The sequence below is a fragment of the Penicillium oxalicum genome, chromosome II (genome assembly GCF_001723175.1).
Source record: "Penicillium oxalicum strain HP7-1 chromosome II, whole genome shotgun sequence".
In the NCBI taxonomy this organism is placed as follows: Eukaryota; Fungi; Ascomycota; class Eurotiomycetes; order Eurotiales; family Aspergillaceae; genus Penicillium; species Penicillium oxalicum.
Window position 1 is genome coordinate 3864637 of NC_064651.1, and position 15510 is coordinate 3880146.

The following is a 15510-nucleotide window of genomic DNA, read 5'->3' on the forward strand; positions in this document are numbered from 1 at the left end:
CATAATTTGAAAGTCCTATATTAAAACGATACTTAAGTTACGCCCACGCGTCAGTACCTACAGGTCTTATTTTGGCCCTCTGTGTGACGAGTGAAGGTTCGCATTCCGCAAATTTGGTCAGCTGAACATCCCTTTTGAGTCAGCGGGTGAGGTCCACGCCAGTAGGCAAATATGTAGGTCCTCTCGGATGTAATCAATGAATACCCAACAAAGAGACATGGAAAGCTGAGGGCATAGGACACACCCCATTGAGATTAGAATAAAGGCAAGTGCGAGGAGGAATTGTGAGAATGAGAAACAGAAACACAGAGACAAGTGCTCAACCTTACCCTTCCCAATTCAGGTCAAATAGACCCAGGCAGGATTCATAGTGTACCAGTGTGTAAGCTAAATGCCTACTACGGTATTGAGATAATCATTCCTGAATTCCTTTGATATAGGGACCACCTACTGCAAAAGGCATTCAGTTCTTTGGTGAATTCTTCTGATCTTCCGGATCACAAAATCATATGAGGATGCATCTGCCGATACTGATAGGAGTAAAGCCTGTGTCAAGATTGCCTCCTGGGTAGAGTAATGAATTAGAAGGTCATATGATGGATTTTTGACATTGAGAGTGAGTTCGAGCTTCTTTGACATACGCTAACAGTGGTTAATATTATTGGGCACCGGCTCGTTCTTTTATAGTCCACCCTAAGGGGAAAGTAGAGCCTAGGAAGCATTATTGAACTCTCGATTTGATTTTCAATATTTAGTACCCCTGACCGCTAAGATAGAATACCATGACAGAGATGGAGTATGTTCTGTAGGCTATCATACAATATGTACGAATATAGTCCGGTGTAGTGTATGCATAGGAAGTGCAGCATGACGCAGCGGTGAGATGGTTTCTGCCGTCTTAAACGGCCATGCACAAGCATCCACTTCTCTCGCCGCCATGCTTGAGCTGCCCGAAGCCATTGCTCGTGAGGTACCGCCTGAGGCACCCGCACTTCCGACACCTCGCACCTCGCACACCATCCCTCTATCCTCTCTTCATCGACCTCCTCTTCTCTTTCCCAGACCCCCACCCGATATCCTCTTACTTCTTTCGCACTTCACTCTAAAATTCACAGCTCCTCTCACCTCACAGCTTTGAAATATCGGCATCGTCCATAATTCTTTCCATCGATCATCTGTCCGTGGACCCTCCAGATCAAATGATCGCGTCTCCTAGATGACCTTCCCTCCCCCTCACCCTTCCGCCCAATCGTCGATTGCTTCTGGCACCGATAAACCTTCTTCGACCAGGACCGAGATTGGTGCCTGGGGTCGGACTTCCTCTCAGTCTGGGACTCGTCGTGGATTGACTCCTCTTGCTACGAATCTTGCTTCGTCTACAGCTTCGTCCGCATCTGCCCGGGGCTTGGAGGCAGGCCCTGGGGCATCAACGCCTTCTTCATTCTCTGCAGTTCTGAGCGCGTCCAGGGGTTTGTTTGGGGCAAGCCCAAAGCCCAACTCCGCTTTCACTCCGTTGCAGTCGGGCTCACAGCAACAAGCTCAATCCCTCTCCTCACCAAAGTTCCGTGCCCATACTCCCTCAGGCTCCCACTTCTCTGCTACAACAGGTTCCATTCCAGCAAGTGGAGGAATCGGGGCTGGTGGTGTTCCTGCATCTTCTAGAGGTGCTGCTTTTTCACCGCTCTCGTCCGGCACAACGGTGAATTCGCCCACGGGCTTCGCTCCTGACAAAGCAGGCTCCTCAACTGCGCATTCGAGCCAATCGTCCCTCACCAAGATCTCGATTGCTCAGGTATTCCTGCTGCTGGATTCGATCTCTGAGAAAGAAGGCAAGGAAAAGTGGGAAACCAAAGCTGCTCAGATTCACAAGGTAAGTCATCACAGAAGTGAATATCGGCGCAAAGCCATTTTGATCGATTGCTAACTCGCTGATCTCTGAAGCTTGTCTCATCGAACGGAATGGAGGCCTTTTCAAAGTACTTCCGCCGTCTGTTGACAGGCAATGCCCCGCAGATTTTCCCGGGTGTAAACAAATCTGTTGAAAATGCGAGCAACTACCCACTTTTGGTGCAAGAGATGCAGAAAGTCGCAGTGGACATTGAACAGGCCCAGAAAATTGCGGAGACCGTGGACATGTCAGAGGGCGATATCTTCCGTGACTTTGATCTCTCAACGTTCCTGGATCATTTCCGCCTAGATCCTGTGCTGAAGGTCTCACTAGCATTGGCTTTCAAGTTGACGAGCAAATCTGACCTCCGGGCTAAAGGTATGTAGTTTTGGTGACGTGATGTTTTGCGGTTTACGAGGTCGAATTCATTGCTGATCCTTCTCCCCCCACTAAGCCGATGCTATCCTCTCCAACTCCCTCACTCCGTTCCTCTCGAGCTTGGCAAATCCTTCAGAAGCGACCAAGGATTTCCCGCATTCTTTCCTTGGAATGACCATTGAGCGATTCATCCTATACCCTCCACGAAATTTCACCAACGAAATCAAGGCGAAGCTGGTCTACGCAACCAATCTCAGATTCCAGAAGCTGGTCATGGACATGCCTTTTGAGGTCTCATCGGCTTTGCAAATGTTCCTCTTCGTTGACCCCGAATACGCCCTGGTGCGACAGCTTCATGCCAAGGGTCCTCGCGCGACGGCCAGCGCAGAGGTGCTTACGGATGTGATAAATGCGGCAGGCCAGGACAGTTGGAACGAGCAGCATCTTGCTAGTGCTATGCTTTTCATGGTTCTATCGCAGTACTGGCAACAATTCTCCCTCGAGAACCTCCTAAGTGCATACATAGGAAAACCAATTAATTGGGGACTGGTCCTGGGGAACTTCGACCGCGAGGGTTTGCGGCTGGATCCAAAACAATTCTCAAAATTGTTCGATCTTCTGGCCACAGTTGCCGCCAAGGATTCGTCCCTGGATTTGCAGAAGCTATTTGGCGGAGATTGGGAGCACCGTGACGCGCAAATGTCTCTCTTGACGGCGTTTATCGTCGCTCGCACAGATCCATCCTTGATTCCAAGCCTGCGCCCTGCATTCCCAGCAGATCTCTTCGAAGATAGCTCGGAGACCGTCAAAGCACTATCGGAGCGTGCGGTCAAATCTCCGCTTCGATGCTTGGATGCCATCAAAGCAATCTTTGACGTTGCTCTGTTCTCCCAGTCCTCATGGGCTGCGGCGGAGAGCCAGCTTCTCATCAAGGCTGTCGTCCAGTTCGATCTTCCAATCTTCCTCATCTCCGCATTGGCAATCAAGCAGCCTTGGACTGATGTCCAGACAACCTTCATTGTCCGTACATTCATCGTTTTCCTTGGAAAACAAGAAGAAGGGTTCCAGCTGGCCCTCGATGGAGCTTGGCGCCAGGATCGGCAATGGGTTGCCGCAAAGCTTTTCGAGGCCTTCACCCAAGATCCTACCACCACTGCAATGATCTACGAACACGCTGCTGAATATGGATGGCTCGAATATCTTCTTACGTTCTCCAACGGCCTCGCTCTCGATCTTGCCTGCTATTGTCACCGGAAGAACAACCTTGACCTCGAGCAATGGGTTCGCAATGCTGCCCAGAAAGGCCACCATGTGAACATGGGCGATCTTCTCTCCAAGTTCCTTCGGATCAAGGCGGAAGACGAGCTTCACGTACAAAGGAAAGAGCAGCCTGTCCCACAGATGGTCAGCCTGTCAGTCAAAACCGTCTACACACTTCTATCCGTGTTGGAGGAATACGTTGGAGACCGTGAGAACTTGACTCCCGTTCAGCGCATTTGCATTCAGACCTATCCGCGATTGATCAACTATGGGGAAGGCTTTGACGACATCATTGACGCCAACGGTGAATCTGGAAATTCGCTTCCAGAGGCGATCGACAAACAGATGCAAGAATTATTCGGGAAGATGTATCACGAGGAGCTGTCATTGCGCGAAATGTTGGAATTGATGCGCCAGTATAAATCTTCGCGTGAGCCCACCGAGCAAGATCTATTTGCATGCATGGTGCACGGCTTGATCGACGAATATCACTGCTACCATGAATACCCCCTCGAGGCATTGACCAAGACAGCTGTCATGTTTGGTGGTATTATCAACTTCCGGCTCGTGGACGGGATCACCCTCAAAGTTGGGCTTGGCATGATCCTCGAGGCTGTTCGGGAGCACGAAGTGCACGACCCGATGTTCAAATTTGGAGTTGAGGCTATTGAGCAGCTGATCAACCGGCTTGGCGAGTGGGCTGGATTTTGTCACCTTCTTCTTCAGATCCCGACTCTTCAGGGAACCCCCATCTTCCAGAAAGCCGAAGAAGTGCTGCGCGAACAAGGCTCACAGCCTGGCGATAGTGAGCGATTTGATGATTTCGGACCCGCAGCCCTACCCAATGGCAACAGTGACGACTTGTCGGCCCCTGATGGTAGCATGAGAAAGTTTCGCTCTATCTCAGTGGATCCGCCTATTCGCTCGGACATCTATCGTGATCCCGATGAAGACATCCAGGATAGAATACTCTTTGTTTTGAACAATGTTTCAGAACAGAATCTGGACGAAAAGCTCCGGGATCTGCGCGATGTCCTCCGTGACCATCATCATCAATGGTTTGCGGCGTATCTCGTTGAGGAACGTGCCAAGTTACAACCTAACTTCCAGCAACTCTATCTTGATCTTCTAGACAGGATCGATGATAGGATACTGTGGGCTGAGGTCCTCCGGGAGACTTATGTCAGTCTTTCTCGACTCCTGAACTCCGAATCTACCTTAACCTCCTCCACTGATCGAGGCCATCTCAAAAATCTTGGTGCCTGGCTAGGGTCTCTGACTATCGCGAAAGACAAGCCCATCAAGCACAAGAATGTATATTTCAAAGGGTTGCTTTTGGAAGGATATGATACCCAGCGTTTGATGGTCACAATTCCTTTCACCTGCAAGGTTCTTGTGCAGGCCACGAAGTCCAGGGTCTTCAGACCTCCTAACCCCTGGCTGATGGATATATTGGGTCTGTTGTTGGAACTTTATCATTTCGCCGAACTCAAACTCAACCTCAAATTCGAAATCGAGGTTCTGTGCAAGGATCTTGACCTCGATCACAAGACCATTGCTCCTGCTGTCATCATCCGTGACCGCAGCGCGCACATCAATGACGAAGGCGTGCTTCCAGCAGCGGCCGCTATCCCAGAGGGACTCGAGCCCTTCAACGATTTGGCTATTGGCCCTCTCAGTCAAGGCATTCAAAATGAGCGTTTGTCGCCCGCAGCGATCATGTCTACCTTGCCTAGCCTTGAGAAGATCCTTGTACTGCCCCCATCCGCGAGCAGCATGGTTGATGCTAGTGTCCTTCGACAAATTGTCCACACTGCCGTGGAACGTGCCATCGCCGAAATCATAACCCCTGTCGTGGAACGCTCGGTCACCATCGCTTCTATTTCCACCGTCCAACTGGTCTCGAAGGACTTTGCTACAGAGCCCGACGAGGAGAAGGTCCGCCAGGCGGCTGGCATCATGGTCAGACAGCTGGCTGGAAGTCTTGCTCTTGTCACCTGCAAGGAGCCGCTCAAGGTCAGCATGACCAACTACATTCGCGTTATTCAGCAAGAATACTCCGATCAGCCAATGCCTGAAGGCCTCGTTCTTATGTGTGTGAACGACAACCTGGACGCTGCATGTGGCATCGTGGAGAAAGCAGCCGAGGAAAAGTCACTGCCAGAGATTGAAAAAGTCATTGAGCCTCAGCTTGAGGCTCGACGACGCCACTTGGCAACGCGACCCAATGAACCTTTCGTGGACCCGTCTATGAATCGGTGGGGCCTTTTCATTCCAGAGCCCTACCGGCAAATGCCCGGGGGCCTGAACAAAGAACAATTTGCGATCTATGAGGAATTTGCTCGTCAGTCTCGTGGGCCAGTATCTGCTCACCCCCAGAACGTGTCCGCGGATTCTGGGCGTCAAATCCCAGATGTGCTGCAAGAGGCATTCCCTCCTCCAATTCCTAATCTTTCCACCCCTGCGGAGCAGCCGGCTATCCCTCACCGCACCCCGCAGCCCCAGAATGCAGTTACGCAAATGGGACTTCCTTCGAATGGCTTCCTTGAGGCTCAGAGCCCACGGGAACGCGTGGATGCCATGATCTCTGAACTGCAAATTTCCTGCCGAAACGTCCCCGAGGAGCATGTCAAGGATCTTAGTCGTGACAGCACTGTCCTTCAAGAATACAACCAAATTCTGCGTGCTATTCTTGCCTCGCCCAACGGAGAGGAACTTGCTCGTCTGACCTCGTTGAAGATCTGCACAACCTTGTACTCTCAGTCTTCTGGTTCGTTGGAGATTGAAGTGCTCGTTCATTTACTTGCCAAGCTCGGTGACATGTCAACATTGATCTCGCGATACACCTGGGCGCTACTCTCTGAGGTTGACGATGAGCATTTGTTCAACATCCCCGTTACTGTTGCCCTCATCGATGCTGGTCTGCTAGACATTCGCCGAGTTGACATGGTCCTGACCCGCTTGATCCTACAAAAGAACATCACTGCCATCGAGCTTCTCGACAATCTCATGAGCCGACTGCTCTTTAACGACGAGCCGACTGCACTTCGATCTGACTTTGGAGGAAGTCTCGAAGCTATGAGCCAATGGCTCGCCGAAGATGGGAACGTTGCTCCTGCGTTGGATATTGTTCGCAAGCTTCGAGATGCGGGAATTCCCGAAGTAGTCGCACCATTGCTCACAGATCAGGCTCGATCGAAGCGTGATCAGATGGAGTACATCTTCAGTGAATGGATCGGCGTCTACAGGGGCTCGAATGCCAGCGAGCGCACTTACTTGTCCTTCCTGCAGGACATGCACAACCGCCAGGTCATGAACACTCAAGAGGACTCCACCCTTTTCTTCCGCCTAAGCATCGACATTTCGGTTGTCATGTTTGAAAACGAGTCACAAAACCCCAACGGCAGTCTCGATGAAGCCTTCCTCTACATTGATGCCCTCGCGAAGCTGATTGTTCTTCTCATTAAATACCAAGGAGAGGCTACCGGTTCAGTTCGGGCTGATAAACCGTCCTACTTCAACTCGATTCTCTCCGCGCTGGTGTTGGTACTGAATAACCATCAAGTTATGAGAGGAGAGGCTTTCAACCAGCGAGTGTTCTTCCGCTTATTCTCGACCATCCTATGTGAATATTCCATCGCTGGTCTTCAGCATCATGAGCAGCACCAGGGTATGATCTTCGCCCTGGCCAACAAGTTCTTGAGCCTTCAGCCCCGCTACGTTCCTGGCTTCGTTTATGGATGGCTGTCTTTGATTTCTCATCGAGTGTTCATGTCTGATATGCTGAACATGCCAAACCGTATGGGATGGGCGCCCTATTGCGAGATCATGCAAGCGCTTCTTTCATATATAGGCGAGCAGCTCAAGGCCGCTGAGATCCATTATGTTGCCAAAGATCTCTACAAGGGCGTCCTTCGCATTCTGCTGATTCTCCATCATGACTTCCCCGAATTCGTCGCTGAGAACCACTTTCAATTTTGCAATGTGATTCCCGCGCATTGCGCTCAGCTTCGCAATTTGGTGCTTAGCGCCTATCCTTCGTCTTTTCAGAAACTCCCAGATCCTTTCCGGGAAGGCTTGAAGGTCGAGCGACTCGAGGAAATGCGAGAGATCCCCAAGATTGCTGGCGATATCATTGCTCCTTTGCAGAATGCCAACATTAAGCAGGTCATCGATGATGCTCTTCAAAGTGAAAGCATTTCCGATAGCGACATCCAGCAAATCTGCGATTCTGTCCTTGTCACCGAGCCCAAGGAGACTGCTCTCTTTTACGTTCCCATCAACGTGGATGTTGTCCTCATCAATGCCCTGACCCTATACATTGGACAACAGGGCGTTGAGCAACACGCGTCGAAGAGCAATGCTCGTCACGCCTTTGAGACTTCCGCCCACGCTACTCTCCTGGAGAAGATAGCTCAAGCAATGCAGCCCGAGGGTCGCTACTACTTGCTGAGCGCCATGGCCAATCAACTGCGATATCCTAACAGCCACACCTACTTCTTCAACCTTACCATCCTGCGCTTGTTTGGGGTGGATTTCTCCGACTCCGATGACTCTGCGATTCGACAGCAGATCATTCGGGTGCTTCTCGAGCGACTGATTGTTCATCGTCCTCACCCATGGGGTCTCATCATCACCCTACAGGAGCTCCTTCAGAATCGAAGCTACTCTTTCTTCCGCCTTCCCTTCATTCAGGCGGCTCCCGAGGTATGGCTGTATCACTCCTCCCTTTTGCGTGACCACACAAACTGACACATCGCCCTTCTAGATTGGTCGTCTCTTTGATGCCCTTCTACAGCACATCCAGCAGCAAAGCCCTCGCCCCGTCGCGTAAACGCTGTGCTTCCTCGATTGCTCCATCACTACTCCCTCCGCAGTCGGCACCTCAACCCCGACGTGCCACTCTCGATTTCTCTTCTCATTGTACTTCTCTACGGCGTTACTTGCTTTCTTCTTGACGTCCACTCTTACGTCTCACTTTACGGCCGGGATTTGCCGTGGATATGGCATGCATTTCCTTATACCTCTTTATTGAATCGTCCTTCGATGACGGCATGACCCGAGATTCTATGACATTTTTTTTTCTTTTTTCGCTTGACAACCGCGACCTGTAACGATAAGATTGTAAAAGCTGGAGTTGACGGCCTTTTTCTTCTTGTCTCATTCTTTTTTTGCATCACCGGTGGGAAGGGGGGAGGGGGGTTTGAATACAATCTCATCAGTTACACTCACGTCGGGCGGGTTGGGTCTTGTCACCATAATGCTATTCATGCTTGACTCTATTGATCTCTCCTCCCGTGTAGAATATTGAAACTTGTAGAGTAATAAGAAGCTCAGCAGCATGATCCACTCACGCAGACGAGCTCTCAAGGGTGACCGTTGGTTGAGGTTTCCAGGGGAACGTGGCAGCTTGGCTTCAGGAGTTCTGTGTGCATCCTCGCAGGCCCCACGTCACACGCCGCCAACTGCGATCCACAAGAGATCGGGGAACAGGAGACTTGCTCCATCTGCACCAGTTCTGTCCCCGCTCACCGTCGAGCCATTGAAACGACATGTCTGAATCTGAATATACAGACGATGAGAGCAAGTATGGTGGCGCTTCGCAGTCGCGCGCCGTGGTCATGGTGGGTAAGTCCCTCTTGTTGAGCAGGTTCCCGTCTAACATGTGATACCCAGGACGCGATCCTGACGCCATTCCGGATGCTGCTATCCAAGACTGCCCTCCGCGTGTACCTGAATGTGATTCTCTTCTCCGGTGCCACGCTATTTTTACTGGCCATATCAGGACTTGCCTATGCGGTATTTTATTTCAGGTTCATTCCCGCAGTTGGAATCGAGCGTGAAATCCACTTGCAATTTGGGTAAGCCAGCTTCTGTTCGCTCTCTCTTTTACGTCTTCTGTCACCCGCGAAAGCTCAAATCCATGCTGCAGCGATGGAAATCCTTGGGGCATCGCTGTCTTTGAGTCGGAATTTGTCTCCTCTCAGCCCTATGATGTTGCTGTTGCCCTCGATTTACCGTCTACGCCTACCAATCGTGGAGTGGGCAACTTCATGATTGATCTCACTCTCCATGGCCCCGATACATCGTCGGTACTTCCCACGCCAAGCACTTCGCAAAATCAGATTATGCAGTCTCGTCGACCTGCGATCATGACATACACATCACCTCTTGTAGACATTGCGCGACGGCTTATTCGTCTGCCACTTTATGTGTGGGGATGGCGCCGTGAAGCCGAGATACTCCAAGTGACCATGATGGAGAAGGTGCAATTCTCACGGGGCGCCAACAATCGGCCGCAGAGTCTGCGATTAGAGATCCAAAGTGACAGAGAGATGCAGATTTATTCCGCGCGCGTTGAATTCCGCGCCAGATTCAGTGGACTGCGGTAGGCGTTTCTGGACCTACGGATTTGTGATCGGTTTACTAATCGCTCTGATATTATGTAGTTGGATCATGTACCGCTGGAGATTGGCTTCCTTTGTGGTCTTCAGTACCCTTTTTTGGACCATTTCAGTGGCTTCTGCCAGTCTGACGTGGTTCCTTTTAACTTGGGCGATGCAATCCGAGGCGGCGCCGGGCAAGGCGGAGACCAAGGAGGAAAGTGAACGAGATGATAGGATCAAGGAGGAGTCTGATGATCGTGATTTGCTCCCCGAGTCGGTCAAAATCAAACAGGAAGACACTGAATCCCAATTGCTCCAAAGCTATCCTGCCGAGGTTGATGATGCGGGCATTGGCTCTGGGCGCGAAAGTGCAGAGGCACGTGGGGCACAGAAACGAAGGAGTCGGTAGGCTGGTTCACAATCATGGGACATGTCAGACAGCATAAAGAGATTGGGTCAGATCCCGTAATGTATTGGAATAGCTCGAGCGTCTTGTCTCCCAACGCTCGAGAAACCAGTTAGGCTCTCCAAGGAGCGAAGTGCATGACACAATTAGGAAACGCTGGTAGTTCAACCGGGAGAACGTTTCGATGTGCCCCGCACATCTCCAAATTCGATTTCCTCTTCTCCCCCTCCATCGTTCATTCTCATAGCCATAGCCCAGCTCAGCGCACCATGCATATCTTGGTGAGCATTGTCGTGAACGTCCAGGTTGATTCAGTGCCTGTCTCTAATATTGTGCCTAGGTCACAAACGACGACGGTCCGCCCTCAAACCAGTCTTCGCCCTATGTGCACTCCTTGGTGCACTCGCTCCAAGCCGCAGGCCATACGGTCTCCGTAGTGCTTCCACACCAACAGCGGTCATGGATTGGTAAGGCGCACATTGTGGGCGCATCCGTGAGACCGACCTACTTCCGCCCGGGCACCTTGCACCAGGAGGATGGAACGACGCATCACCTGCCCCGAGGGAGCAACGGCGAGCCTGACGACGGCGGCGACGAGTGGATCTTGATTGATTCGACCCCGGCAAGCTGCGTCCAAATTGGACTTTATCATTATTTCCAAGAAAAAGGACCCATTGATGTCGTGGTCTCTGGTCCCAATTATGGTCGAAATACCACCGCCCTCTTCGCTCTGTCCAGCGGGACCATTGGCGGTGCGATGGAAGGTGCTGTGTGTGGAAAGCGCTCAATTGCCTTGTCTTACGCCTTCAGCTCCCGAAACCATGATCCAGTGATTATTGCAGAGGCCTCGGAGCATTCCGTCAAGGTGATTGAGTACCTCTGCGCGAACTGGGTGGAAGGTGTCGACCTGTACAGTGTCAATGTGCCCTTGGAGCCCGGTGTAAGCAAGAACAAGGTGCTCTACACGGAGATGTTGGAGAACAAGTGGACATCCGGAAGCTGTTTCCAAGTGGCTGATCCCAGCACCGATGGCGAGCCGGAGCTGGAGGAGCAGCGACTACGTGACGAGGGCGAAATGACCGGGAACCAGCCCAAGGCTGATATCCCAGCGGACAAGGCTGTGGGCAAACCTCGGATCAAGCATAAACACTTCAAGTGGGCACCCAGCTTCCAGGATGTTTACCGGAGTGTTGAGGAAGGCCCTGCTGGTAATGATGGTTGGGTCGTGAAGGAGCAAATGACAAGGTCAGTGTCCGCCAGCAGAGCCAACCCCCCTAAAAAGAAAAACAGAATTGATTCGCTAATGTCTGATTTTCAACAGCGTCACGCCCCTGAAAGCGAGCTTCAAGCACATGCCCGGCCTGACGGGAGAGATCAAGCTGTGAGTAGACCCCAGACGTGGTGATGATTTGTGATGGCCCTCTTTGCAGCGATACGTGTTGCATCGTGTCGAAGCTGTTTGGCCTGGCTGAATTAGATCTTATGACCCCTCCCCTCATTCCCCCTTAACATCTGCTTTGAGTTTATTGATTAATTGTCTTTTATCGCTTGCAATTTTATTCCCATTCTTTTCTTTTGTCTGTGATCGTTCTGATAGACGGCATCTTTGTAGATCAGATCAGCAGTCTCCAATCTTCTCGATCGTGGACTGTGACGATTCCTATGTGCAGACCTTGGTCGAGCGGGCTTTGGCACGTCGTCTGAGCGGCGGCGTGCAAAGCCAGCGCATTACTACAATGGCTGATCTCCCGGACTCGAAGGCGCCAGTGTTCCAGTACTGCGAATATGAGCGTCTGGACTTTGAACACGCAATGTCCCACCCTTCGACTTCCCTTGTGAACGCATACATCATCCGCAAAGCACTGATTCGAAAACACTATCTATCTAACACTATTGCCAATTGGATCTCCAAGCATCCAAACAGCATACTACGCAAGCACTTCAAGCCGGCCTTTGACTTTGAATTGGACTATTCTGAATTCCTCGACGAGGCGCTCCTGGAGGCTTACGAGCTGCGCGAAAGTCTACAAAAGAACGAGGAGCTCCCCGACTCGGAGAAAGAGTGGTGGATCTTGAAACCCGGAATGAGTGACCGCGGACAAGGTATTCGATTGTTCAGCACGGAAGATCAATTGCGCGAGATCTTCGAAGAGTGGGATGAAGAGTCCGACGTTGAAGAGGAGAGCGATTCCGAGGCTGGAGCCCCCAAGGAAGTCCCCGCGACCGCACACGACGACGGTGTTGTCACGTCCCAATTGCGCCACTTCATGGCTCAGCCTTACATTGACCCCCCATTGCTGCTGCCGTCGTCGTCTCACCGCAAGTTCCACATCCGAACGTATGTGCTCGCCACGGGCTCTCTCAAAGTCTACGTTTTCAAAGAGATGCTCGCTCTTTTCGCTGCCAAGGCGTACTGCGCGCCTCACGAAGAGGAGGACGAAGTCAAGGATCTGGCCCGTCATTTGACAAACACCTGTTTCCAGGAAGGCGGCAGCTCTAACGAGGGCAGCGTGCGTCGCTTCTGGGACCTGGATCATCATGTCCCCGGCCTCTCCGAAGACTGGAAAGAGGAGATTTTCAATCAAATCTGTGCTGTCACGGGAGAGGTCTTTGAGGCTGCGGCACGAGGCATGATGGTGCATTTCCAGACTCTGCCGAATGCTTTTGAGCTCTTTGGCGTGGACTTCCTTGTGGATGCGGAAGGAAATGCGTGGTTATTGGAATTCAATGCATTCCCTGATTTCGGACAGACAGGCGAAGACTTGAAGGAGGTGGTTGTCGGCCAGTTGTTCGAGGAAGTGGTCGACGTTGCCGTGAAACCATTCTTTGGACTGGGAGAAGACGCCAGCCGGGGCAATATGAAGCTCGTTGCTGATCTGGATCTCGGGCGACACGCATAGGAGAGCGTTATCCTTGCATCGGGAACAATGTGGGAACAGGACGATCTAAGATTGTATCATAAATGGCGTATTGGGATCACACAGATTTGGATGTCCGCTTGTTCCCCCAGTCAGCGTTGATCACTTGTAATTTGAGACGATTCAAGAGACGAACACTGGAGATGCTCCTGCAACTCCTCTGCATCAAGTAAGGTAGCGTCGAAGTAAAGCACATGGCTTCTGTCACTGGAAAATCTCGTTCTTCCAGAAGATTGTTCCTTCAAAAAGCCTTCGCGCAGTGCGAAACACAGTGGCCGACGTCAAGGACCCGTACTCATCAAAGTCAGCTCCCACGAGCAGGTTCCCACTCGCATGACCGATCGTGAGGCCGGCCTCGTCCACTTTTTTCTTGTCACCAACCACACCAGATACCACACTTCCAGCTACCCTCGCAGCAGCAGCCAGTGCTAGGGCAACCGTGATCGGCACAGCCTTGTGCGGCTGACCGACGGAAAGCGCACGAGCCAAAACATCGACGCGAGTACAGTCTTGTCCATGCTCAGTCGCTCGAGCACCTCCTACTGAGGGTTCACCCACCAGGCATATCTTCGGAATACTGCCCGGAACAGTATCCATGGTGGAGGCGATGCCCATCTTGACGCCGCCCTGACGACGAATGGCATCCAACCGCGACAGAAGCGTAGGATGAGCAGCCATTTCCTCCGGAGTCAGATCAGCGTTCACGCCAAGCGCAGCAGCCTCCACGAAAACGCACGGGTTGCCTGCATCGAGACAGGTGACGACCACGCCATCGATAGTGTCCGTCGTGCTGCCGGTTGGCAACAGTTTGCCCGTCACCGACCCGGCAGGATCGATAAAATCAAGTCGAATACGCGCCGCCTTGCCTGCAACTCCATCAATGGAAAAGTCACCAGTCGACGCAGCTTCTCCGTCGATGACAGGAAATGAAGAATGAATGATCTTGCCCGTGTTCGTATTGTGAATCCGCACCCGAACAGACTCGATCTCGTCCGCATCCTCCGTGAGTGAAAACAGCTGGAAATCGACCGCGAACGGTCCCACCGCGCTGATCATGTTTCCACAGTTGCTCGAGTAGTCCACATCGGTATTTTTGATCCCTAAAGATACAAATGTGTAGTCAACATCAGCGTCGGGGTGGGTGGACTTGCCCACGACGCAGATCTTGGACAGGCTGGAGATACCGCCGCCCAGACCGTCCAGCTGTCGACCATAGGGGTCGGGACTGCCGATGATGCCTCTGAAGATAGATGCCCACTCTTTGCGGTCTTGTGGCAGATTCTCTTGCTTGAAGAAGACGGCTCGGGATGTACCGCCACGATAGTAAGCGGCTGGTAGGGCGTTCTGCTTAGTTCGCATCCTTCGGAAAGATAATCGCATAGAGCTCTGTAGCGCTGACATTTGTTCTCAATAAAAAGTACAGATTGATTGTGAGTTTCCAGGTCGCATCGAGTTGTGATGTGTTCCTGATCGGTCATGAAGGTCTTGTACGGTGTTTGAGCCGAGGGGCCGAGGATCGGAAACTAACGAGCGCCGCAAATCGGGCCCCATTTGATATTGTTGCTGATTGCTGATGGTCGGGACATTGGCGACTGTGAAAGTGAATGTAGATAGATTGAAAATATTATCCTAATCTTATTGACGTCTTTACAAGTTATCATTTCGTGCTAGCGTACAGGATCTGGCGAGCCATGTACATCTGGGAAGGAGCAGCATACCTATGCGTAGATGTGCTTCAATGACCGGTTGACAGCCTATATTGATGCCATAGCCTTAGCTAGAAACAAACCAACTTGCCACGACTCGCCCGACTGTCGGAAGTCTGCAGCCAGTCCGTATAAGTTAAAGCGTCTTGAATACGTGGATTGCAGGGCAATGCTTCCTGTGCTCTCCACCAATGATGTTGATTAATTTGTAGGTCAATCTCTTCTGACGATTATTGAAAAGCAATGGCCAATTGGAAAAATACATTGATAACACTGGACTGTCCGTACCCATGTGGACGTGTCAGTTTGCCGGTCAAGCCACACTCGAAGCGCTGTGCTGACCACCTCCAATAGTGCACCGTCCGAGGCAAGTCACAGCTGTAGCCAAGAGTGAGTCATTCCCCTGTGCATCCCTCCCCCCATCGCAGTTCCTGGACGTTGATTATGACCAATAAGTGAGATTTACGAATCCGGGTGATTTTAATTCTTGCAATTGCTTCCATTGAGTAAGTCACTGCGAAGAACAAGTCATTCTACTCTACCTCAGTCTTCTATCTCAGGACAGTGG

The 15510-nt window shown here is 51.5% G+C and overlaps 3 protein-coding genes across 3 annotated transcripts; 2 read left to right on the plus strand and 1 right to left on the minus strand.

The window, feature by feature from the left end:
• Window positions 1-1216: 1216 nt before the first annotated feature.
• On the plus strand, window positions 1217-8360 carry POX_b03212 (uncharacterized protein; the record flags this gene model as incomplete). The annotated part of the gene is made up of 4 exons (XM_050112113.1): window positions 1217-1870; window positions 1942-2266; window positions 2343-8233; window positions 8295-8360. The coding sequence occupies 4 exons, from the start codon at window positions 1217-1219 to the stop codon at window positions 8358-8360; spliced, it is 6936 nt and encodes a 2311-aa protein (XP_049972459.1).
• A 718-nt stretch (window positions 8361-9078) lies between these two features.
• On the plus strand, window positions 9079-13218 carry POX_b03213 (uncharacterized protein; the record flags this gene model as incomplete). Its single annotated transcript, XM_050112114.1, has 8 exons — window positions 9079-9150; window positions 9203-9387; window positions 9459-9914; window positions 9976-10317; window positions 10482-10599; window positions 10659-11563; window positions 11640-11699; window positions 11931-13218. 8 exons carry the CDS (start codon window positions 9079-9081, stop codon window positions 13216-13218), a joined length of 3426 nt encoding a protein of 1141 aa, XP_049972460.1.
• Window positions 13219-13440: 222 nt separating this feature from the next.
• POX_b03214 (uncharacterized protein) lies at window positions 13441-14595 on the minus strand (the record flags this gene model as incomplete). The annotated part of the gene is made up of 1 exon (XM_050112115.1): window positions 13441-14595. The coding sequence occupies one exon, from the start codon at window positions 14593-14595 to the stop codon at window positions 13441-13443; it is 1155 nt and encodes a 384-aa protein (XP_049972461.1).
• Window positions 14596-15510: the final 915 nt, after the last annotated feature.